Source organism: Procambarus clarkii, chromosome 29, assembly GCF_040958095.1.
Source record: "Procambarus clarkii isolate CNS0578487 chromosome 29, FALCON_Pclarkii_2.0, whole genome shotgun sequence".
NCBI lineage: Eukaryota > Metazoa > Arthropoda > Malacostraca > Decapoda > Cambaridae > Procambarus > Procambarus clarkii.
In genome coordinates, this window is record NC_091178.1 from 11505209 (window position 1) to 11532817 (window position 27609).

The 27609-nt window shown below is 35.3% G+C and overlaps 1 protein-coding gene across 1 annotated transcript; it reads left to right on the forward strand.

The window, feature by feature from the left end:
• The first annotated feature begins 104 nt into the window (after positions 1–104).
• PolA1 (DNA polymerase alpha catalytic subunit) lies at positions 105–27290 on the forward strand. Its single transcript, XM_045753489.2, has 29 exons — positions 105–198; positions 1706–1830; positions 2780–2876; positions 3594–3802; positions 4671–4931; positions 5347–5481; positions 6794–6906; positions 7951–8086; positions 8465–8629; positions 9563–9751; positions 10394–10570; positions 10980–11181; positions 12405–12673; positions 13070–13251; positions 13394–13512; positions 14385–14509; positions 15163–15378; positions 16355–16498; positions 17286–17394; positions 18639–18778; positions 20610–20815; positions 21199–21301; positions 21407–21568; positions 22784–22958; positions 24357–24538; positions 25599–25736; positions 25897–26013; positions 26480–26567; positions 26843–27290. The coding sequence occupies exons 1-29, from the start codon at positions 174–176 to the stop codon at positions 26986–26988; spliced, it is 4455 nt and encodes a 1484-aa protein (XP_045609445.1). The 5' UTR covers positions 105–173; the 3' UTR covers positions 26989–27290.
• Positions 27291–27609: the final 319 nt, after the last annotated feature.

The window sequence follows — 27609 nt, forward strand, 5'->3', positions numbered from 1 at the left end:
TCCCGCGTGGAGGTTCAAAGGAGGAGTCCGAGACTGAGGAGAGAAAGCCGGGCGGCACAGCATAGCCTGGGGACGGTATCACACCCGGATTGTTGTCAGACTACAAAAGTTTCGCGCGCAAACCCTCGTCTCCTACACCAGTCTACTGCTCTTTACTGCTACCTGCTTCATTTATGATGGATGCTGATGCAGATACCGGTGAGACAGACATGCTGGCTCTTTGTTTCGCATTCCTAGTGGCCAAAAAAAGGTCAACTGTTAGTGTTTATCTTATTTACTACACACAATTTAGTAGTGCCCAACACCCCTCTTAGGTATTGACCTACAATAACAACTAGATATATTCATGCAGAAAAGCTATTCCTTTTATATAATTTTAAGTATTTTGTTCTTTTGAGGATTGTGCATTAAATTAAGAATACTGACAAGCGAGATACGACAAAAGCGTATTCAGGGGTTACATGTACCTGGTTTCTAATTACAATATGTTACTTCAATGTTAAATTGATTGGTTAGGATAGGTATGTTTAAACACCAATTTGCAAACTATCTTGTGTTCGAAATGCTGTAGAGTATATCCAGGAAAATTCCTTTTGGAACATTTTTATTCTCTCCAATTGGATAATGACAAGAATTAAAGAAACTACAGGAGGCCTATTGGTCTATATTGGCTATGGGGCTATCTTGCTTTTGGCTAGATGGACTTGGATAAACTTGACAGGCTTCATGTCCCTTAGAGTTACAGTTGTGTGACAGTATTCACAGTGTTTTTGGGGAAGCTGGCTACATTGGAAAGCAATTATCACTGATATTCTCACAAGCCACAGCTTTCTAAAACCACAGAGATTAGAATTTTTTTCAGTGTTAGAGTAGTTAACAAATGAAATGCATTAGGCAGTGATGTGGTGGAGGCAGACTCCATACACAGTTTCAAATGTAGATATGATAGAGCCCAATAGGCTCAGGAATCTGAACACAAGTTGATTGACAGTTGAGAGGCGGGACCAGAGAGTATCAGTACAGTACAGTATAGCAATGTCATATTTCATGGATTTTTTTTACACTTCTTATATGCCTGGAAGCTAGTAACCAGGCATTCAAATGTTTGATGAATCCTTCCTTGGGAACCACTGACCATAAGATATTAATATCCAAAGTATTGTAGTTTGCTGAAGGTTAATGTATGCACTATGGCATTTTCAATTGATTTGGAGATAAAGTTCTGTTTATTGCCTTCTTTTGGTGTCCAGAAACTGGAAACTAAGCTGATTTTGGTACTTTTTTCAAATACAGTACTGTACATCATTATTTATAATTCACCTTTCTTGGTGTTTACCCTGGTGTCATCTAATATTAGATCTTACATTAGATACCATTCATAGTTTATTAAGATTTGGGAGTACAGTACGTTCAAAGAATTATTGACGTACAGATGTACAATACACTAAAAGTGACTGCATTAAAAGTACATTTATGAAGTGTAAAGTTAACTGCCTATGTGCACATCCATGATGGGGGTGGGGTGGTGTGTGAGCCTCCTCCACTGTCAGCACAGCTGGCGACGATCCCCCACATCCTTGGAAACTATATTTCCCATGCGTGATTCTTTCTCAGTTTTATAAGGATGAAATTTTGCATGCTTCATTTATTTCTATGTATATCACATGTCATCACTTTTACATAATTTTTTTTTTTTTCATTTCAGCATCCCAGGAGGCTATAGAAAGTATTGCATCTTCGCGATCCCGTCGAACTCTTAAAGATAAGCATGGTCGTAAGGCTGCTTTAGACCGACTCAGGGGTTTAAAAGGCTCAAAACATAAATATGAGGTAGATATGTGTTTTCTTTATTTTGTTCTTGGTTATTTCTTGTCGTAAATTTTGTTTGATGTGTGATGAGGATTTCATTAATGTGTTTTGTCTGGCAAGTGAGAGAAAAAGATAAACAGGCGATGAGTCACAATAACGTGGCTGAAGTATGTTATTGAATTATTGTATGTTATTGAATAATAATTATTATATCATGGCTGACAATCGACTTGAGAATGGTCCAGGACGGACCGAAACGTCGTCGTCCCTTCAACTTCTAGTGTGTGGTCTGGTCAACAAAAAGATAAACTTGATTGTCATAAGATATTTTTTATTCAGATATAAATTATGTAGGCAGGAAACTAACCTGAAATACCAACCTAATATATCTTCAGACATGCACTAGCTTTTGAATTATTCAGCAATAAATTGCTAGTATTCAAAGCCTTTGCTGATATTCTTAAGGAATCCAGAGTAACTCAAGTCTTAAAAAAAAAATGTAACCAATACCAACATTAACTTCTACAGTGTAGAATAATATACAGTAACTTGATACACTCAGTTCTTTACAAAATTTAGTGTTCATAATATTAAAATGTATTTTTAGATGTTAAAAAATTTAAATCTCTAAAGCAACTAGGGTCATTTTTAAGAGTCCTATTTTTTTAATTAGTGTAATAGCAACTAATAGGCATTTTTTTAATAATAAATTATATAGTTTTAATAATTTATTAAGGCCCCAGGCAATTCACAAATAAGTTGATTTATCATGTGCTGGATCAAACCCATTTAACTTAAATAAGTGAATATATTTTATAGGAAAGTAATGTCTAAAAGAAGTGTAGTACAATATTATGTTAAGTATATTCTAACTAAAGATGAACATACAGCATATAAATGTTCTGCACAGTACATAAAGCATGTGTACAGTGATGTAGAGGTTTAGATTCAATACATTAATGCTTTGCAGGTTTCTGGAGTTGTGAATGTTTATGATGAAGTGGATGAACGTGAATACTCCAAACGACGACAGGATCGCCTTGAAGCTGACTGGATAATTGATGATGGTAAGAAATTCTATTTCTCTCCAAATGTTATTCTTGGTATTTTAGTTTAATTTGCTTGAGGAACTTAAATAGATATTGTTTATACAGTATATTTTTTTTTACATTAGATACATATATATCCAGAAGAAAACACATTGATAGGTGGTAAGTAGCAATGAGTCATTAAGGATATTATGTTGCTTATCATTAGAACTTCACCTACTCTCATTCCCTTTCGTATCTTCCCCCTCCCCCTCTCCCCAACCATTTGGGCTGGATGGTAGAGCGACGGTCTCGCTTCATTCAGATTGACGTTCAATCCCTGACCTTCCAAGTGGTTGGGCACCATTCCTTTCCCCCATCCCATCCCAAATACTTATCTAGATCCCTTCAAAGTGCTGTATAGTCATAATGGCTTGGTGCTTTCTCCTGGTAGTTCCCCTCCTCACTTCTCTCCCTTGCTGGCTCACTTGTACATTGTCTCGACACTATTTTTTTTTTGTCTTTTAAACTAGGGTTTATTAAAAGTGGTGCTGGTGTTCTTAATGAAACTGCAAGCTAAGAGCTGTATTCCTACATCAGTTCATCTGAAGCCTGCATTAGGAATAATGCATTATTCTGCATTAGGAATAATGTTTATCTCTCTTGTTGTCCAACCTGCCCCTAAAACTATGAGGTGAGATTTTTTTAATTATAAATATTGTACAGTATTGTAATGCATTTAATTGTTTCCGGAAGATGGCTCTGGGTATGTTGAAGACGGAAGGGAAATATTTGACGAGGACAATGATGGAGATGACCTCTTCCTATCAAAAAAAAATAAAACTAAGGGTAATAAGAAGATTAAAGGATCCAGTGAGAAATCATCAGGCTCATCTGTTAGGCATGGCACTGGAAATATTAAAAACATGCTTATCAACATGCCAGCAAAAAAGAAAAAAGCTGAGGTAAGTTTGATTTTGAATTACTTTTACTGTACTTGTCCTGTATAATCCAGTATTGATATTACACAACGGATAGTTCCCCATTATTGAGGCCAGGAAGCCTGTTAGGCTTATCATAGTTCCTGCAGGGCAACAGTTGATCTTTCCCTAAATGCAAGGCACAATAGTTGGCTAACTCCCAGGCACCTATTTACTGCTAGGTGAACAGAGACATCAGGTGTGAGAGAATGAGCCCAAACATCTCGTCCTCCTCTAGTAACACTTTATTTTGCTCATTTTGGGTGCATAAAATTACTGACTGACCACCTTTGCCAACGTGTGGTTTGCAAGAATAACACAAACCCATGTGATTTAGTGCTGTAATATGGAAATATAGGCATAAAGAACTAGACCTCACCTCCTTATAGTTATTGATAGTTAAGTACTTATCAGTGACTATGGGGAGTGAGATCTAACCCTATATACCCCCTCCTCCTAGTCTTCTATACCTGATAAAAATAAAATAAAAATAGGCTAATTATTTTTGCTGATAATGCATTAATGTCCAACAGTATAGTATAAACTCAAGGATTTTGCATTTCCTCCATTTTGTTTTTAAAAACAAGTGTTTAATGCAATGTATCATAGTTCTGCATTGAAGTTCATTAAGTGTCTAAAAGATAATTAGGTGATATGAAACATTTGAATAATGGAATATTTTTGGTAAGACTTGCACACTATATTTGTTAGATTTTATCTGCTTTATTTGGATGACGAGACATTAATTGTAATTGTAATACTTATGATTCTAGAATTTGTAATAATACAGTATTATGATTTTTATACTATCTGAAGTATAATTCAACTGAATATTATTTACTTTACATTGCAGGCCCTGGTTCGCCTTGATGATGACAACCTACTGGAAGACATTCTACAGGACTTGGACAAAGAGCCAGCCACAATCCGACCTCCACAGCCAACTTTCCTCAAGAAGAAAATTAGCAAACCTTCTCCATTGCCCAACAAAAGTTCAGTGAATCCTTTTGCAAGACCTCAGATTACTACTCCATCACGGCCCAAATCGTCCTCAAAACCACTCAAACCTCGCAGCATTTCTGGAGACAATGTTATCAATGGGGCCTCACCTAAGGTATATGATGTTGGACTTCTTAGTTTTTGGACAGTTATGCAAATATAGATGTCAGTAGTGATAGCCATTTGTTTACATATATTTCTTAACTTTCTATTTTATACATTTAAGTACTACTTATCTTACTACTTACTATCACACAACTTGATAATGGTCCAGGATGGACCGAAACATAGTCGCTTCTCCATCTTCTGAGTTGTGGTTTGGTCATCAACTCTTACATATGTGGTATCTGAGATCAGGTTATAAAAATATCCACAGGAAGAGTGACTATGGCTGTGATTGTTCTGTACCATGGATGTACTAAAAAAAGTTTCAGTAGATATGTTTTTAATAATACAAAGACAGTGGAACATGTTAGAACATTATTCTAGTTAATTTGTTTTTATTTGATTGCATTGCTTTCCTTTCATAGGCCAAGAGGTCACTGGACATTAAAGAGGAAATACCTTCTCAACACGCTAAAGAGGAAACGCCTTCTCAACATGTTGAAGAGTTTGATACCATGGACCTTATGGATGGGGAGTTTAATGATGATGATGTAGAAAATGTGAGTACATTGCCTCTCTCAGGGGAATGAAAGTAGAATTGTAATTCTTAGCTATATTATTGTGGCATAAATTTCAATATATCATTGGTATGTAATTGCCTTACATAATCAACCTATATTGATTAAATGCTTTTTTTTCTGCCATTAAGCTATAGTTTGTAGTTACATGAATTTATTATGCTTAAAGGCATGTCAAAGAGGATCTTTGACACTTCAAGACTATTGGTTAAATCATTTGGTAAAAATCAAGTTTATTATTATTATTAGTTTTGGACCCAGCAATAAGACATGAAAGTGATTAAGGACATTGTAATATGAGATAAGGTGGGTGTATAACAAACTTGGTGAAAAGTAGGGGTGCCATAAGCACAATTAGAGAACACCGTGAACACCAAAGGTCATGACTTCACCTTACCAGCAGTTATAAGAAGTATAGATGGAATGAAGGCTGACGCATTTAAGAGAGAACTAGATTGACAATTGCCTCCAGGAGTTACTAGGTCAACCAGATTGTGATTACTTTGGTTGGGCTGTAAGATTAAAAAAATTAATTTCCACATTAACGGGTAATTACGTCATGAAAGTAATAGTATTTGTTCTTGTGAAGTGCTGTTTATCATCACTGATAATTCTCCAACTGTTTCTGAGCTATTCGATATGATTACCAAATAAGGAGAGAATCCACTTTCTCAGTAGGAACTGTAACATAGGTAGGGGGGGGGGAGGGACTTTCTGGCATCAGTGTCTTGAGGAACATTTCAGACAGTCCTTATTGGGTGATTTTAGTAGTAGGAGCAATAGGGATTACCATCTAACTTGAATGATCTTTGGGAAGCATTAATTAATAAGCCTTCCAACAATCCTTGGCATCAAAGAGACTGCCAAGGAGTGCTTTGCTAGCAACCACTTGGTCCATCTGGTCACCTACTTTGACTGTCGTAACGTGACAGCACTACATAAGAGGATATACCCTAGTGGGCCATTTAACATTCTCCTGATTATCTTTTATCAGTTTAACAGGTGGGTTTCAATACTGTACTGTTAAAGGACTTATTTCATCTTACAAAACTGATTTTTGTTTGCAATGAATTTATATGAATTTATGTGAATTTGTATAAACACACCCAATGATAGAAAAATATGTTATCATAATGTCTGAGCAAGGACTTCTTTCAAAATGTTATGCTGCACTTGTACCTGAATTTTACCCTGTATGATACAATTACACTATCATCCTGCATGATACAGAAGTGCTTTTCATATGATCTCAAGGCTTATTTTATTAATTCCAATTAATATTTTGCTTTATCAGATGGAGGCAATGATTATTGATGAAGAGAAGAAAGAATCTGTAACCATAAATGAAGTGAAAGCAGAAAAAATAGAAGATGTGAAGTTAGAAAGTAATCGAGGCTTCACGGCTAAGTGAGTATTTTTTAGGGGTGGTTATGTATAAATACAGTATATATAATTCCTTATTATTTAAGAACAAATTATCTGTTTAAAAAATAGCTATTGGAACAATTCATGCTATAACAGAATGTGGCTGGACTCTGCATAATCTCCTTAAATTTTAATTTAAATTAGGCTCCTCAGCATTTGATAGAAAATCTTCAGTTCAAGAAAGAGTTGTGGTTTGGGAAAGGTAATGACCTGAAAACTGGTTTGAAAAGCATGGTATGGCTAGTTAAAATTTTACAATCCACTAAGGTAATTGTCCATAACTATTTAAATTCTGGTTGTATCCTGCTATAAAATATTGTCCTATTAAATCTTGTCCAAAAGAAACAATAAGTTGTGGGACATCAGTGCCCCTGTTTAGAGAAAATTAATTGCATGGCTGACTTTCACTTTAACTTTATTTGAAATTACAAGCCTGACAAAAGACTGGGGTTGGATAGTAGAATTTGAAACTGACAAAAGATAAACTTTTGAAAGCCAAGTTTAGTGACTGGTGATGAGGGAAAGAACCTCTGTTCCATCTGGTTTTCCCGGTAGATAACTCATTAGATAGGTTAATATTACGATTTTGCTTGGTACAATTTGCTCATAGCATTATAAATAAGTTCATATACTCAGTTCAAGAGGTTAACAGTTGGATGCATTGAATGAACTTATCAAACCCACGCTCATTCTCAACTTCAAGAGAAAATATGTCACCAAACATTGAACATAGAGATGTAAAAATACTCAAGGTATAAAAAACTAGCAGGCACGGCACAAGGACCTTGACCACCCTTCCAGTAGATACTGATAACTTCCATTCCCCTGTTATTTGCACCGCTCTCTTTGGTGAGGAAGAGGGTATCTATTTTGAATTGTTACTTTCTGAAATATAACTAGTTCGTTCAGTTTTCTGTCAGAATTTTGGTAGATACATTTCATATCTAAATAAAATTTAAATTTCTGCCAGATTTTCATATAAGAAATGTCACTGGCATGGGATTTTTTACACCTGTTTTTACACAGACCACAAGTTGACGAGAGTCTACTGGCAACGGGCTGGGAAACTGTTAAGGGAGAGCTAAAGGAAACCACTTTCAACCAAGATGTCCAGATAGATTCATCTCATCTCCCTCTCACTACTAATGCTGACGGAGATCAGGTACAACTGCCTTGATATTAAAAGTAAAATGTTCAGATGAACAAAGTATTAAAACATTTTGTAGATACTGTACCTAATGGTACAGTACAGTAGGTAAATTTGCCTCAAAGCAAAATTAATATTCATGCAATATCTTGTTTATTTATAATTATAGTTTTCCTGTAAGGCATATGTTTAAACAATGAAAATTTATAACGTTATTTAGAAATTGAGTCACGCTTATCACGCTTACTATTTACCAGACTTATGGTTCCTTATACCTGTATTTGTTTTACCAGTCAGTATGAATGTTTATGCTAAATAACTTCCAGTATATGTGGGTATCTTGGATGTACTATATGTAGCACTGTACAGTATACATCATCATGAATTCAACAGGTATTAAGATTTTATTGGTTGGATGCATATGAAGATGTCTACAAGCAACCAGGAACAGTTTTCCTCTTTGGCAAGGTGTGGGTAGAGTCAGCTCGGACTTTTGTCAGTTGCTGTGTGTCCGTTAAGAATAATGAAAGGAGATTGTTCCTCTTGCCCCGGAAAAAGGTGACTATATATTGTACATGTGTATTATACTTTGAGTAATTTTAAACATTCTCACCAAAATCTTGTAAACAAAAAAAAAAAATTTTTTTTTACAGCTATCTAACTTTTTAAAATGAGTGGTCTACTGCAGTTGCAAAAACTTGACTAAAAACATGTCTTTTTCACTTCTCCATACTGTATTTAGTGCCTATGACATTGTAGTCTTTAGTGTAGGCGTGATCCTGTTTTCTGATCTGTTGTGCTTATGCATAATATTTCATGTTTAAATGGATAACTGATGTAACGTGTTCCGTAAACAGTTTCATGCAGACAATAAGTCATAATAATGTGGCAGAAATCAGAAACCCAACCCCCCAAATCTGAAAATAAAGGAATTGATGATGTTTCGTTCCAGGACAAGCCAAAATAACGTCAATTCCTTAATTTTTAGAATTTTGGGTTTGATGTCTAGCAGTTCAACATTGACAATATCATTCAAAATATACTACTGTACTTGGCATGCATTTGAAAATCAGTCTATTTACTGTACTTATTTTTGAAATATGTGCTTCCTCAAATATAGCCATTATAAGGTGAAAGGTATTTTTTCTGAACTGTTCTTTCAGCTACTTTCCAAGGCATCATATGCTTTAGCTGTAGGACAAGATCATGCATTCAAGCAGGACAACATTCTGGCTCCAACACTATTTAAAATACATATCTCTTAGGTTTTTAGTGCTTTATTTTTGTTGCAATTATCTAACTGCTGCTGGTGATATCCTTTTGATGTGGGCTTCTGGGGACAGGTTCGGTGTGATATCAATCCCCAGATCTTTCTCTATTTGTCTCTTGCAGGATTTCACCTCCCAGATGGTACCTTGTGTTCAGCCTTCTGCTCCCTTCATCTGTGTATGACCACTTGAAGTGATGATTTTAACAAACTGGCATTTTCAGAGGCTGAATCTGCAGACTAATGAGGAAGGAGAAGACGTAATTATGATGGATGTCTATCAAGAATTTAACTCCACTGTATCCAACACGCACAAAATACTTCAGTTCAAATCTAGAATAGTCAACAAAAAATACTGCTTCGAGAAATGTGAAGTTCCAGAAGAATCTGAATATTTAGAAGTTCGTTACTCTGTAAGTTATCACATGGAACCATGAGGTGTTATTAATATTTCTAACTAATGTGCTTTGGTAAAAAACTGTATGCATGCAATGTGACTATTTTGCAGACTGGGTTCATTTCTTTTGAAATCTCTAGTACAGAAAGTTTGTGACAAAAAGAGTTCCATCATCAAACTGAATGTTTTGCTGAAAAACAAATTCAACTAAAGTGCCCATTTTCTTATTTCCACTTGATTTTTGCATTAAAATTCACTGGACCCTTATATAACATCATTGGAGAGGAAAGGGATCACTTACTGATACAGTTAGGTTTAAAACAAATTAGCACATACTGTACTTGTGTTGCTCTGAGGGGTGGCAGGTAGGAGAAGCTAGATTGCTGGTTGCAATGGAAGATCCTACTTGGGTGATAAGTACTGGTTGGTCTCGGTTCCTCTAGTCTCATAAGAGTTTTGGCTAGTTTTGTGGGTATGTTTGTGTACCAAAAAACTTCTTATTCCTCTATATTGTATTAGAGTGAATGTCATTAAACAAAATACAAATAATTAAAAATACTGTATTAAAAGCATTTCTTTATTTTTGTTACTTATTTTGCAGTGTTAGTGGATGAGGAATGGGGAAACACCTTACTCAATTTTCTTATTAATTTTACAGGCAGATTTTCCGGCACTTCCGGGTGATTTATGTGGTGAAACCTTCAGCCATGCTTTTGGTACTAGCTCTTCAGCCATGGAATTATTTTTACTTGATCGACGAATCAAAGGTCCAGGGTGGTTGGATGTAAAGCTTCCTCAGTTGTCTTCTCCAGCTGTTTCATGGTGTAAAATTGAGGTTAGTTTAATCATCATTTTATTTTGCTTTTGCCATTATCATTTATTTCATCTTATACTGTGTGTGACTGCATCCCAAGCTCAAGTATTCCACACAGGATGTGATATTTCCATGTTTCCACAAATTTCATGGACCTGATTGAGTTGGCCTCCCTGTGTTTCATGCATATCAGACAAAGTTAATTTTTGTTGAACTTGGAGATTGTCTCCTTACTTTTTTGTTTATTCTAACGATATTCCTGATTATGATTAAAATAAATATCAGCCTCTAAGATCTGTTAAATTTATTGTTACTTTATTGTTTAATTTTAGGTATGCATCTCTTGAGAGAATTATTGACTGTCATCCAATTTAAACCATATAGTATTTTTATGTTCATCTTAACACTAACACTGTATTTGACTCTTCAGGCAGTGGCAATGAAGCCAGACTGTGTAACCCCAATAACAGGCTTGGCTATACCACCAATAGTAGTGATGTCCTTAAGTATGCGATCAACCTTAAACCCAAAGACCCATCAAAGTGAAGTGGCAATGGTGTCTTGCCTCATTCATCATGAATTTCCTCTTGACAAAGCCCCGCCTCAGCCTCAATTTCAGACGCATTTCTGCTGTAAGTTGTTAGTCTTGTACGTATGTAGTTTTTTGTAAGATATGTGTTTCAATTTGTTTCCTCTCATACTTGATTATCATTCTGTATATTTTGTTATTGTCAATGTGAATCATTAGTCCTGATTATATTTGAGTGGGTATTAACTGCCAGAGTTAAAGGGGTATGTGAAAATGTAGTGGTTGGAGTAGAAGGCAGTGAAGAATATTGTAAGATGATAAAATAATTTATTGAAAATATGGTATTTGAAAAGACAGTCAAATTTTTCCACAGGTTATTCTGAATGTAGGGAGAAAAAAAAATATTTCAATTAATAGGGGAGAGAGATGTGAAGCTAATTATCTCATACTCTCAATAAAGACTTAATGCCTTATTCATTCTAGACCATAAGTCCAGTGTTAGAACAAAGCAAGCTACAGCTTCAATACATTCAGCCCTGTCATAGTGACTCTGCTATGTAGCCCAATTCACTGTAGCCACTGTGCCCAATTCAGTCATCTTATGTTTCATGCCACAAATATCAAGCTAAAATAGTTCATTGCTCACTCAAACTTCATTCATCATGAGGCATGAAGTCACTTGTTCAGATTCTTGATTTGGCTTATCTGTTCTCACACTGTCTTACATGATGTGTGCTAGACCAATCAAACTACAATTGTTTACTTTAATCCACTTGCATACTATGTTGAGTACAGTATATACCACAACACAATTCACTTTGCTGAGCACAGTTAATTTGCGTATGTTAATACTACTGAGCATAACTAATTCATGCATTCAACCATTCTAGATCTGTGAGTAACTGTTCATTTAAGTTCAAAGGCACAATTTGGTCACTGAAAATTTTACAGGTGCCCTCTTGGGCTACCTTGCTTACCAATGAATTAAAAGAATTACTGAGTTATGAATTACAAGACATAGACTAGCTGAGCAGGTTACTGAGTGATGTATGGCCTTATCCTGGCAGTTGTGTTTCAGTACTAGACATACAGTGCTTGAAACTAACTTTGGATACACTTAAAGTGTACAGTAATTAGTATTGATCATCATTATCCACTGTCATTAACTTGAATAACAGTGTTCCTCATATATAATAGAGATGGATGCATATTCTTCAAAGTACTGTGCAAATAAATGCATCTACAGAAGATTGAATATTAGCTATTTCATCGTGATTTTATATCAACGACTTGTCCAGAGTACTTACTTTTGAACATCTTCAACAGCCATGACTCATCCAGTGGATGTCACTTGGCCTTGGGACCTGAAAGATGCTCTCAGCCGATATCACTCCAAAGTTGAGAAGTCTGACACTGAGAGAGCTCTTCTGGGATTCCTGCTTGCTAAGATTCATAAGATAGATCCAGATATTGTTGTAGGTCATGATATTTTTGGCTTCGACCTGAATGTGCTACTTCATCGTATCAGTGCTAATAAGGTTCCTCATTGGTCTCGTCTTGGTCGGCTAAGGCGAACTCAGATGCCCAAGTTAACGGTTGGTAATTTTTATATGCTACTTTGTGGACCAATTTAATGGATAAATTGCGACTCATCTTTGTTCCTGTAGTTTACAAATTTTACAAAACAAATTGTGAAAATGGGAAGAATAAACAATATATAAAAAAAATGTTTTTAATTTGGTAGGTGCAGGAGTAGTCAAAACTAAGGTAAGGGTCAGTTAAAAAGCATAGGCTATTATTTTCAGACCAGGTTTAACTTAACACTTATAAAAGTATTGACTGAAGAAAAATAATTGTCTTCAAATTGTCTTTGTCCACAGTACTTATTAATCTTTTTCACATCGGCCACTCAGATTTGAAAGTTTTTAATTTATTATTATATAAGTGTATTTAAGTTTGGCTCATTATCTAATATTTTGTTCTTACAATAGGGAAAGGGATTTGCAGAGAGGACAGCTCTCTGTGGTCGTCTTGTGTGTGACTTAAAAATCTCATCCAAAGAACTTATTAGAGCTAAAAGCTATGAGCTTGGAGCATTAGTCTCACAAGTACTCCATGTGCCTGAGAACCACTTCAAGTCTTTGACTGTAGATGAAGTCAAAAAGATGTATGAGTGAGTATTTTTTTATTTTTACTATTTTTCATGTTTCTCTGATTATATTTTGAATTATAGAACTTTTCATCTTTCAAGTTTTAAGATAAAAAGCTCTTATTCTGTAAAATCCTTAAATTTAGAAACTTTTGTCTATTTGCAGATCATCGTCAAGTTTACTTCGGCTTGTGTCATTAACCATGCAAGATGCTTTGTATATTCTTGGCCTCATGTGCGAGTTAAATGTACTGCCACTGGCCCTGCAAATAACAAATATTGCTGGTAAAGTATCTTCGTATAGTAAATATAGCTTTTGTGTATGGAAAACTTGAAAGGATCATCAGTGAACAATAATGTTGCCGATGCAAAATGATGTTCAAATAATTTTGTAAGAAAATAAGATCATTTTGATCTCATACGTCCAGACACATACACACTTGTGCAAACATAGGGTGGTAATTGTTATACTATGGCATTGATGAAAATTTCTTGGATAAAAAAAAATTGGAGCAATGATTATACAAATGATGAATTGGAGGTACAGTATAATGTTAGTGGAATAATACAAGGCTCTGTTTTTATCCAGCATTTTTCATTGTCTTTATAAACAATCCACTGAATGTAATTTCAGAATTATATAAATATGTTCACAGTTGGTAGTAAGCAACTAGAAAGAGTAAGAGACCTAGATGATATGTACAAAATAAGCGAGAGAAGCAATACTGTATATGCCATTCAATGTTAATGTCTTGTAGTGGAATGTGGGATAGATCAAAATAGGCCACCCTCAACTTATAAATTATTGTATGTTGGAAGATATTAAGAAATGTGGATGAAGAACGTTATCTAGGGTATGGGTGTCAAAATCAGAATTTGCTCAGAATGACTCACATCAGAGTCATCGTGAGCAGATTGTGCATGTAAAGACTGGGAAAGTGAAAAGAGCACAGAAGGAATATACATCGTAATAGGAAGGCATCTTATCACATTTTGGTAGAGATGAAATCTTGGGATTTGGCACAATTCCAGGGGAGACATTTTTGTTTTTATGAATAGTCTTAATATTTCATTTATTTTGCAAAATGCCTGACATTATGACTGGCTATGTCTTCATCTGTTGACTGTGATTGTAACATATCTTTTTTTTTTTTCAGGAAATGTGATGTCACGCACACTTCTTGGTGGTCGGTCTGAAAGGAATGAATTTCTCTTGCTGCATGCCTTCACCGAAAAGAACTTCATAGTTCCTGACAAGCAGTTTGGCAAAACAAACCAGAAGGTAATGTAAATAGCGGTGTTAATAATGTCACTCATTAAAATTTGTGAGCATGCTCAAAAACAATTATAAAGAGTGTGAAAATTTAGGCTACCATTGGTTTGTAAAGTATATTCTGCAAATTTAATTTTGTGTAGAGTAGTTTCCTGGTTTTGGTATCCATAGTACAGTACTGTATCATGTACACTGTGATCATATCCCATTTTGTTCCTCTTCCAGTGTTGTTAGTTTTAGTTTACTATGCCTATCCTCATAGCTCATTATCTTTGGACCTTCAACATTTTTTGTTTTACTAGTTTGAGTGTGAGGTCCATGTGAGATCTACATTATCTTGGATCAGTCCAACACGACCATTCTTTGGCCAAAGGCTGTGCTAGTGCCTATGCATCTTAGCTAGACAATATTTTCCTGTGGACTTTTGTCTTGTACTCTAGTTTAGGGTTACTCCTGTGTTTGTCTTTTCATCTTGTTTAAGAATTCTTACATGATCAAGCACCCAAATGATATGACTGAAAAATGAACTTTTCACAAAAGCTTAAAGCCTTATTTTGAATTATTTCATCTTGAGTCACATTCTTAGAACTTAGATAAATCATTGACTGTCATACATACTATCTTCTTGTTCTTGAATTTAATATATATTTATATATTATTAGGCTGTTTCAAATGATGATATAGAGGAAGAAGATGGAGGTGGTAATAAGCGAGGCAAAGGTCGTCGAAAACCCGCATATGCTGGTGGCTTGGTGCTAGAGCCCAAGAAAGGTTTCTATGACAAGTATATTTTATTGATGGATTTCAACTCCCTTTACCCAAGCATCATCCAGGAATATAACATTTGCTTTACTACAATGAATCGGGTGAACAAAGAGGTATAGTATATGTCCTATACACAGATTCGTTTTGTTCTTTTAATCACTATAGTTTACAATAGAAGCAAAATAACTGGTTATTGCCTTTACCAATATACTCTAATTCACGCACAGATTAGTAGTCCATAGTACCCTCACTGATTAGCAGACAATAATGCATACAGGATTTGCCATGTAGACCAGTGTGTAGGTCGTATGTACAATGTGACAATTAAATAGTGCTCTATTTTACAAGTATTTAATAGTTTCACTTATACATTAAGCTATACAATTGTGGGTTAATTATGCTGTTTCAAATTAGTACTATACAGGTATATATATTGAAGATATTTTACTATTTGTTATAGAGTGGAGGCGGTATAGCGAATATTGGTATATGGTTCTGTATGGAGTAAATTTGGTATGAATTATGAATGAGATTTTGAGTGAGGAATTATAATTTGCTAATAAAGTGTTTTTCGTAACTAGAAGTAAAGAGTAATTGTTCAACTGTGTTAATGGGGGGCACCACAATACAGTAGTGTAAAATTTTAAGGTTTTCAGTTTTTCTGCCTGCTAGATTTGATATAAGTGTTTAGCAGGAATGAAATGGTTGACATGTGCTTCCCTCTAAGTAGTTAAGGGGAATGCGAGTCAGCTGTTCCCCTGCCTTCTATCTTCTTGTACCTATTGCATGTATAAATTACTTGTCATTTATGTTCTGTATCATTTTTGCATTTGAGTTAGAGATAGCATCCACAACATCATTGGTCAATGTACAGTATAGTCAATGTACAGTTCCATACTGAGTACTTTTTCCTTATGGTTCTATTCACTAGTTTTTTCAAACATTCTATAATGATGTCATACATTTATGACCTTTTGTGACATGCATGGTCACAGCTGTTTTAATAGTAAACTACTCAGTAATTGTGTACCTTCCTTGCCTATATTTTATCATTTATCTTGTTAATAATTGTATATTAATTTTGGATAGAATGACGAAGAGATGCCAGCTCTGCCAGACCCGGAGCTAGAGCCAGGAGTCCTACCGACAGAAATTCGGAAGCTGGTAGAGAGTAGGAGGCAAGTGAAGCAGATGATGAAACAACCAGATTTATCCATCGACTTGAAACAACAGGTCTGACATTGTCTCATTACGTTGAACATTTTATAAAATGCATTCCTGTCCCACATTTAGATTCATATTATTATACCCAGGGAAGGAGTACTGTATTTTATAGTCAGATCTTAATGTTTTAAGTATTTCTTTTTGATTTATTAAACATATTAAATATTCATTTGCCTGCCCCTCATGGTTATATGAGGGATGGACACTGAGATTAAATATTAATTTACTTTTACATTTTAGTTTAATACTTCATAACTATAGTCTGGTAATATATTTATATTTAAGTTTTTAATTGAAACAAATCTTAAATGTGTGTTAAATGGGAGCACCTTATGATTCAGTGGTTAATACACTTTCTTCATAAGTGGAAGTCTTGTGTTCAAATCCTGGGCTGGGTTGGACGATAGAATAACATTCCGTCACCCTATTTGCCTTTGTACACCCAGCAGTAATTGTGGTCCTGGATGTGAAATAATTTGCACCTACAGTATTGTTGTGAGAACATGACACTGAATAGCCTAATTAGTTACAGTATTTTACCATACATTTAAAATTTTTGTTTGATTCTTAACATTTGGTAATGAGATGAGTTTAGCTAATGTGATATCTTATGCATCTGAACTGTATAATAAAGTAATACTTGGGAACTATTACAAATGGATCTTGTCATTCTGCTCAGAGTTCTATGCTAGTTAAGAGCACTATACCTAAAAGAAATGCATGTATGGTGTATTATTGTTACTAGTGAATACAGGTACTAAGTATTGCAGTTGACAATTGTGTATATTCTCCGCAGTACGACATTCGACAAAAGGCTTTGAAGTTGACGGCAAACAGCATGTATGGATGTCTTGGCTTTTCTCACTCCAGATTCTTTGCCCGTCATCTTGCAGCACTTGTTACAGGTAATGTAAGGGGGGGGGGCACATTTAGACTAGCATGTTTCATATATATGAAGTTTAGTGCTTAAATTGTAACTTAGATTGTAGTTGGTGTGGTGAAGTTCATTTGCAACATGGGATATTTTCAGTTTAAATATTTTCTTATATGAATCAAGGCAGAACTGAATGAAAATAATTAAACAAATTAACAAAGAAAACTGATTGAGAAAAATATCATATTTTGATGCTTAACTATAAGCAGATGTATATAAATAAGTCTCTACTGTGCTTGGTACATAAATATTTTGTTCAAGCATCAAGATTATGTCTCTTCTTGCTTTATAAATAAACCTTAATTTTTTGTTCTCCACATTCAGTTCTATTTGTTATTTCATATATGAAAGTTTTTGTTATCAAGATATCACATTTTACTAATAACTTCAGTGATGAGATTAACATATAAAACACTTTAGAGATCTGTAAAAAAAAATGTTTGTTACATGGACACAGCTTTTCATACAGTTTACGAACTGTATGAAGAGCTGCCTTTAAGTGATAAAATGCTGGGGTCTCATACATGCACACATAGAGATACCATTAGTGTGCAACTGCATGCTCAGGTTATATATGGATACCTATGGTCATAGATGCACTGCACAAGGTCGTAGTAGAATTTGTAATCATTTTATGTTGGCAAAAGCATAAAGATGCATAGATAGTCCAGTAGATGATTTGTTTGTAATTTTCAGGGGGGTGCTTTTTTTTTTAGGTAGAAATGCTTCACTGCTTGTTTTATGGCTGTTTATTATCTAGCTTTTATGTTATATTTCCTGTGAAATTTTGGTCATGAATTGGCCATTATTTTAACATATGTGTACTTTCATTACAGACAGCTAACATATAATCCAATACACACTTGCTCTTTGTTCCAATTTTATTTGCCATTTCAGCTTGCCTGCCTATAATTTGTACCTATTATTCACATCACGACAAAATCCATTTAGTCCTCTTGATGGCTTATAACACCCAGGTGCAGAAAATACATGCTCCTGTCTGTGAGCTGCTGTTAATCTTAGTCTGTTACAGTGCAGACTGTTAACCTTAGTCTGTTACAGTCTGTTACAGCCTTACAGTGCATCTCATTTAGGTTTAGAGATTTGAGTCTTATTATATTTACTCCTTTGTATGTATTTGTTATATAATGTGCTTCATCTTGTTTTTTTGTATTTTTAAGAATTATGTTACATGGTGGTGTCTGCAAATTCCAGGTAAAGGGCGTGAGATTCTACTGAACACACAGGATCTTGTTCAAAAAATGAATTTTGATGTTATATATGGAGACACTGATTCAATCATGATTAATAGCAACTGCACAGATTACGATCAAGTTTTCAAGCTAGGACATAAGGTAAAATACATATTTGCTACACAGAAATTGTATTGGAGGGGATCTAAACATTCCCTCTAATGCATTGTGTGTGATTTCCTCCGAGGCTAAGGGTCCCTTTCTTCCAGCCAGAGGTGGTAATCCTTTCCATATTTTTGCTTCTATATATTTTGTAAAAATTTATACGGTATTATATATAGAGAATATTCTAAATCTCTTCTATATTTTTTAAATTGTGAAAGCTGTGTGCTTCTTTCTGCCCTGCCACTCTGGCTTTGGTGAGGTCTCTATTATTTGTTATTTGTTAAGGTTTTTACACTTGTCTTAAAAGGAAACTTGTCTGGTCTGCGGCTTTATCACCCTCTATGAAAGTAGATAAATGGTGTAATAATTATGAAATTATTTAAATTTGTATGTAGAATAACCAGGTATATAAATTGGCATTATATTTATTCTAATGTGTAGCTAAATATAAAATGTTGAATGTGAGATTCAACATTTTATATTTGTACAACTAGAACATATTTATCATAGCTAAATATGTTCTAGTTGTCAAATTTGGTTGCTTCCTAAAATAGGTTTTCCTGTGTCTAAGGCATGTCGACATACAGCAAAGGGGGTTTAAAAATTTTCCTACAGAGTCATACCATAGTACACTTCAACATAGAAAAATACTTAAACCAATTTAGAATAGTCCATAAATTTTCAAAGCTTTGTCTTATTGTGGCATCAAATGTGAGGGCTGTTACAAACTACTTGTTGGACTCTGGCTATCCCAACCAAATGCTACAAGTTGGCAGCACTACATCTTATTCTTGTGGTACAAGAATACAGTGCACCAAGGAGAAAGTGGATGTGTCTTCCTTTTCCATTTGGACATGTGAGGTCTACTTAAACCTTTTCCACCTTCCCTTGTTCGGCTCAGTGATGGATCCATAATTATCTATAATGGGAATGTGTTCTGTCTCGAGGCAAATTTAGAAGTAAACCAAATTGTTTGCTTGCATATGAAGTTCTTTACCTCACACAATGTTGTAAGTGCCTTCTTCATTTCTGCCTTGGGTTTCGGGTGCTGCTCTTGCGAGGATGAGAATCCCATCTCCAGTTTAAAGCCTCTCCTCTGTTTCCCATGCCAATGTGCTGTTCGTTCTTGGTGGTCTCATTATTATGGATTTCTCGTGGCCCTTCAGGATGCTTTGCTATTCAGCTTGTCCTTTTAAAGATGGCTATAAATTAGTTTCATGTGTTTGTTGGCTATGCGTTTCACCATTTCAGGTGAAATGTATCCCTCCTTTAGGGCTTGTATCCCTCTTGGGTCACTGAGCCATAGTGTATGTGTGGTGGTGGTTATCTTGAGATGGCTATAAATTAGTTTCATGTGTTTGTTGGCTATGCGTTTCACCATTTCAGGTGAAATGTATCCCTCCTTTAGGGCTTGTATCCCTCTTGGGTCACTGAGCCATAGTGTATGTGTGGTGGTGGTTGGTGGGTGTGGCCAGGCAGTTCAACCAGAAGTTAGTGAATGCCACCTTTATTAATGGTCATCTATGATGCCACATGGAGGGGTTCTTAAGTTCTGTGAATTGACCTATACTATTCCTTCTAGGCTGGACTGAGTAGCCAGAGGCACATTCCAAAAAGTATTACAACATTACAGGAATGTTTAAAATATTTCTGTGCAATGCTGATTTAAGAGTATTTCATTATACAATCAAAGTCTTGTTATTCTTTTTATTGTCATTAAAGTGTGTAAAGTCACCTTTAAATATTGTTGGTCTAAAGTAAATATATTGTTTAAAGTAAACTAGTTTTGTCACTTTTATTGTGATCTCATTTTAAATTATTTCTCTAGATCAAATCAGAGGTAAATAAACTGTACAAGCTACTGGAGTTGGAAGTTGATGGTGTGTTTAAATACATGCTTCTCTTGAAGAAGAAGAAATATGCAGCCCTCACAGTTAGTAGACTTGCAAATGGCCAGGTGGTTGAAGAACAAGAACTTAAAGGTCTGGATATTGTAAGACGTGATTGGTCGCAGCTTGCATCTGACTGCGGAAAGTAAGTTATTAAATGAGGTTTAGTTACGAAGGTATTGTAATGTAGGGAGATGCCTTAATTTTTCTGCCTTGTTCATATTTTATTCCATGCTTTGTTTCTCAGTAATATCTTGAGAATGTGTTTTTGCATTGACAAGACCTGGCATGAAAGTGAACTGTGATGGGGATAGATTGTGTTTTTCATGATTGTATGCTTTCTTTGAAATGCTGATGATGCTTTCTTTGATATGCTGATGATGCTTTCTTTGCCAAGTGAGAAGTGGCATTGTAAAAAACTAATTAGTTTGAGAGTGTGTGCAAGAGAAGAAAGTTGTATTACAGCATTAGGATAAAGTCGAGGTCATGCAACTATGGTTGATGGATTTAACTTGGATGTTCCCACAGGCACATTGTAACGCAAATTCTGTCTGATCAAGGACCCGATGAACGCATTGAAAACATCCATTCACACTTAGAGAAACTCAAAGCTGACTTAGAAGCTGGCAAGGTAATGGTTAATAATATCAAAATATTTATACTTTTATGAAAATATTAACTAAACAAGCAATTAACTTTCCATATGGCACAGGTTTTTATTTTAAAAATTTTACAGATTGATCTTGGCACTCTGGCTATTACAAAGTCTTTAACAAAGAATCCTGAAGATTATCCTGACAAGAAAAGCCTTCCACATGTTCAAGTGGCTATTAGGATGAATTCTCGAGGAGGGAAAAAGCTACGTCAAGGTGATACAGTAGCTTATGTCATATGCGAGGTTAGTGGTTGGAATGAAAATAAATTGTTTCATTACAGTATTTTGACACTTTCATTCCAGGGGTGGTAGCCATTTTGTTGTTCAGAGTGAGCCAGTCATTGATGCTTATGTATGTTATCTTTGGAACTTTTCTCGTAGAATGTTTGGACTTGAAAAATTTTATTCTTTGCTTTTTACCAAATGTGCAAATCTCATTACTTTATAGTGTTGAGATTAAATTTCAGTGGCTGTTTGTCTACCCATATATGCAGCCTGTCTAGATGCTTTTGGGGCCCCACCTCATAGCTACTGGTACTTTGTACATTTTAAATCCCATCTTGAATAGAGTTTTTGTTGTATATTTCTTCATACAGTTGTAAATGAGGGTCTCTACATAACTCTGAAACCTTTCTGTCCATTTAACTTGTTGACCACCCATACATTGTATGAATACAGTATTTCCATACTTCTCGGATCCATTTGCATTTCTAATTTCCACCCATTTTTATCACCTTACAATTGCTTGGGTTGAATTACAGTATCCATTTATGTCCACTCCTGTAATTTGTCAATGTCTTCCTGCAGCGCTTTATGAACTTCATTAATTTCACTCTCCTTATTGACTTTGCATCATCTGCAAACATTGTTATACAAAAATGCACTGCCTCATTTAGGTCAATACCGTAGGTGAGGGACAGTAAGAGCCCAGGACTAAGCCTCGAGGAACCCTGCTTGCTACATCTCTCTGACAGTGTTCTTCTGTTTCCTCTCTGTCAGATATTCTCTTATCAAATTCCTTGACTTTCTAGTTGTCCCACCATGCCTCTTCATCTTATACACTATCCTTGTGTTAGGAACAATATCATAAGCCTTTTCAATAGTAGTACAGAATCTTACAATCCTTTCATCCTTGCCTTTCTTGCTGGTTTTGGGTTGTCTTTTTACTTTAATTATATATTATAATAAAAACAAGACATATTCTATATACAGTTCTAGTTCTTAACCCATATATAGCCAGCTGTTGTGCAAAACAACATTATGAATATTAAGAGAGATCACTTTCTCAAATGTTTCTAATGAGAGCATTGGTAGTGACTGACATAGTAAGTCTACCAGCATTTTCAACTGGTCCCTCTTGTACCTCATGAAATCTATTGTGCAGATTTGGAAACTAACCTTTATTATTTTTTAGCCATATTTCAGTAAGTTCCTTAATTATAATTTTTTTATCCTTAGGATGGTAGCAATTTATCAGCTGTGCAACGAGCATATCACGTGGATGAACTAAAATCCAATTCATCCTTAGTGATAGACACAAATTTTTATTTAGCACACCAGATTCATCCTGTTGTATCTCGTCTATGTGACCCGATAGAGGGAACCGATGCTGCAAGAATTGCAGAGTGTTTAGGTAGGTGACCAACCATTTCTTTCAAGTGTTATGTAATACAGTATCTCTTTTTTTTCTTTATAAAGATTTTGTTCGATGAATTTTTCCTGTTGATTTATATTAAACAAGCACTAGCATTACTTAATCATACTTTTAAATGCATCCTCCAGTGCATATTTAAAATTGACTGGATTCATTGCCTGATACATTTTACTACAAATGAAAATAAAAATTCAAACATTTTGCACTCCAACACCTTCCAATATCCCATACATGATTATAATGAATGTAAACTTTCTTTGGCAAGGTTTCTCTCTGTTGCTGTATAATTCTGGGTTATAGGTCCACAAAATCACAGCTAACATGCTAGACTATGAATGACTTTTGAGCCCCAATCGAAGGAGGATTTTTTCTAATGACTTTGTCCAGTAGTTTTTGGTTGGAAAGATAGTGAAGAGCCTCTTTCAGTCCTCCACAGGAAAGAAACTTCTTGTTTTCACATCAGGGAGCAGTTAAACCAATCAACACCCCTTCAAATGGTCACTGGGACTGTAAGGTCAGCCAATTACCAATTATTGTCAGCACTAGCTATTGCTCCTGTTCCGTCCCTTTGAGTTCTGTCTTTGTTGAGTGCTAGGGTAAACAGTGCTATGTAAGGGGGTTTGCCTCCTTCAGTCATGTTGTACTAACACTGTTTACACCTGGTGGCAGTAAGTGTAGCAGGTAGTGTTCCAGGTAAGTAATTTCAAAGTGATAATTGGCTGTCTGCAGTCCTAATTATCATTCAGAGGAGCTGTTTATTTGTTTTACCTGGTCTTTCGTGTCAAAGCAGTCAGTTTCAGTGGATTGAGGTATACTCTTCACTGTCTTCCCACTCCTAAATTATGAGACAGAACCATTTAACAAAATTTATAAACCATGGGGCTCAAAGTCAACCAAAACCTTACATGTTAGCCAGGAACTAAGTTGTTTCATTGTCCCATATGAGGGAGCAACCAAGATACTATGCAGGAAGTATCTTGGCTTGCCCTCAGTAGCTTGTTGCAGCACTAACTCTGGTTCCAGAAACATTAACAAAACTACTAGGATTATGGGATTAGTCCTACTAAATGCCTGGATGACACTCTGGTGTTTTCACAGAGGTGGGGAAATTACAGTGATCCGAGATCGACCCAAAACCAAATGAAACTACCCAGAAAGTACAGGTGAAGCAAAAATAACTATCTTGATTAAAGATTAAAAAAAAAGATGGAACAAGGAAATCAGTAATTTGTGCAAAGTCAACAAACCAATCAATACACGAAGGAGCTACTGAGGATATCCAGAAGAGGGCATTTCTTTATCTTCAACACATCATTTTTTACATTGCTTAGAATAAAAATCTTCCATGGTATAATTTAGGTTTTTCTCATTTTCTAGGTTTGGATCCTTCTTCTTATCGAATTTCTAGACAGTATGGACAAGCTGAGGAGGAGGAAGATGTATCTGTATCTCAGATTTCAGATGAAGAACGATATCGTATGTGTGAGAGATTTACATTCAAGTGCCCATCCCAAGACTGTGATACAATTATTACTATGGACTCAGCGTTTCGTGGCGTGGTAAGAAAATTGTTTGATTTTATAGGCATCCTCCTCAGTTCATCATTAGTACCATTAGTATCATAGGATCTCCCAAGCCATTCCAGGTCCTAGCAACTTGTATAGGCTTACTACGAGCCTGAATCAAAATCTGGTCCCCCTTACAGAGGTGAAAGAAACTTGTGGATCAAAGGTCAATACCTTGTGCTGGGTTACTCAAGCAGGTATCAAGCAAGGTCCACTGGTCATTGCTACACCCAGCATCCACTGGTCATTGTCATAACCCAGGTCCACTGGTCACTGCCACACCCAGGATCTCGCCACTGCTATGCCTTAAGTCCACTGGTCACTGCCACATCCCAAGTCCCAGTTGATCCCCTGGCACTGCCAGGGTGCTGGATCTCACCACCCTGTAGTCACTGATATATAAGCATACTCCAAGATTGAACCCAGGGAGATACAAACTCAACATATGGGAGTTGGCAAGGTGAACGCAGTCTTTTCCAGATGGAGTATGTGAGGTGTGTGAGGCACAGAGAATTTGGAAATATGAGTTACCAGTAAATAGAAGAAAACTCGAATGAATTATAAATGGTAAGCAAGTGGAATGAGCTGGGAGCAGGTATTGTAGAAATGCTGCTATACACACTTTCTACAGCAAGTATAACAAAAGTAATAGAATGTTGAGATGTATAATGTAGTAATGCAATAGATCTAACTCTGTAAGCATGGTACAACAATTCACCTCTGAGTTCGTATTACTCCCTGCAACCCCTGCACCCAGTTACCTGTCTCAACCCACTAATCAATTATTTGAGAGGGGGGGAGAATAATTGTAATTTAGCATTTAGCATTTCAGAATATTGTTTGGAGGTACATTATAATTAAATGCTTCTTGTACAGGTGATTGAGAATACGTACTTTAGCTGCAGTTAAAACATATCTAGTTCACGTTTGAGGTTTGGAGAAATTTCTATAATTAAATAGGAAATATATTGAAGCTTACAGTTTCATTATGTAAATAAGGATTGTGGATTATGATACATGTAAAGCATGATAAAAATTATTGATTTCTTTTCAGGGTACCGGAACCAACCTTGAAGTGGCCTTGCAGACTTGTCCAAACCCCAAGTGCCAGTTTCAGATATTTACCCGTATAGCTCCAATTCTCAATAAGCTAAGACTAGATATCAGAAATCATATACAAAAATACTACAATGTGAGTTCATTATAATTTTTTAACATATTTCACACTATACAATTCAGTAAAAATGAAAAAGCGTACATAAAATGAAACGAATATATAAAAATGAAACATTGCACTGTTTTCTGATATGTTTTAGCTATACAGTAATAAAAAATTTTGACAATCGACACAGGGTTGGCTTATATGTGAGGATCCAGGTTGCAGTAACAGAACTCGACGAATACCTTTACACTTCTCTAGGGGTTTTCCTGTATGTGATTCGTGTGAACGAGGTGTTCTCTTTAGAGAGGTAAGTCATTAATATAAATTGTCAACTTACAAGAGGTGTTGGCTACAATTACAGGTAGAAGAGGCTGTTGGAACCGAGAGTTGTGCTCAGAATGTAGCTCAAATTTAAATGCAGTACTTTTAGATAACTAAACCGTACAAGTGCACAGCCATAGAAAAATTTTAGAATGCAGCCATATACTTTATTGAAAACATACACAATTACAGGATAGAGTGAGGGCAACATTTAACAGCAAATTAAAGATAAGCTCAAATATAATATGTCTAAAGGTTTAATACTGTACTGTTGGCTTGATTTGTTAACAGATGAAACTGTAATTGTAGAAATATTAGTGTAGTCAATAAGCAGCAAAGAAAGTACTGTAGTTCTAGTTGCAAGAAATTCCATAATAAGAGTTTTCTAGAGTGTCTTATCAATTTAGGCATCTTTGCAAAATAAATTCTCAATTTTGTCTTTTCCTTTGCAGTATACTGAATCTCAGCTGTACAAACAGCTGTGCTTCTATGATTTCATCTTTGACTTCCAGAAAGCATGCCAGAAGAATAAAGATGAGCGTAAGTATGTGAGAATACTGTGAGAGTAGGCAATCATATCCTGACTGTAGATAAATGAAAATACGTGCTGTTGTCTGGTGGAAAACATGCATCTAACACGGCCATACTTGTATTTGTACATGTTGAATTTTATCCTTGAATTATATAGTCCCTATGCATAACTTAAGTAAAAGGTAGAATATAAAGCAAAGGTCTTTGATTTGAATATTTGGAAAACATGTTTTAACACTGAATATTTGTTTGTTAGAAAGGTCCTAATTATATTTTTTCTGCAGGCATTCGAGAAGAAAATCTCCGCAAAGTATACAACGTTCTCCATTCAGAAGTACAACGGACACTGAAGCAGAATGCTTACTCGGTAGTTGACCTTACTAGGCTCTTTGAAAATTTGATGGCCAAGCCTCAAGTGAGAAGTTCTTGAGTAAAGAAAAATATTGTATATAGAATTTATTTTTATTATTTTGAACTTGTTAGAAGGAAATTTCAAGTCCACTCCTGTACCACTTTGCACCCCATGTTTCTGGCTGTTGCTGTCATCTTATCAAAGAAATTGTGTGTCAGCCGCTAAACAGTCAATACGGGAATGTCATTTGTAAATAATGTATGTACTGTAATAGATCATCGTCAAGTCAAGTTAGTTAAGTTTGATGTCTAATATATGTAATCATTATTTCATTTTAATCTTGTATAATATTTTAAAGTACAATATATATTAGAAAGATTCTTTTCTTCTCAGCTTTTCCTATATATTTCTACAATATTTTTCACCTTTTATCATCTTGTCAACTATGTAAACATGTTGACACCTCTGGTAATAATGCTAAGGCCCGGCCCTCCATGAAGAAGAAATATAGCCATCAGGGTCAGGAGAAAATCTTCAGATTTGACCTTGAGGTTGTTTAAGTATTTTGTAATTCCACCCTATTTCTTATTTTTTTTAAGTAATAATTTATCAATTTTATTAATATTTGTAGATACGATTAAATTAGAAACTACATGACTTGCGCCCATGTATAATAACAATTAATATTTTAGCACTGTT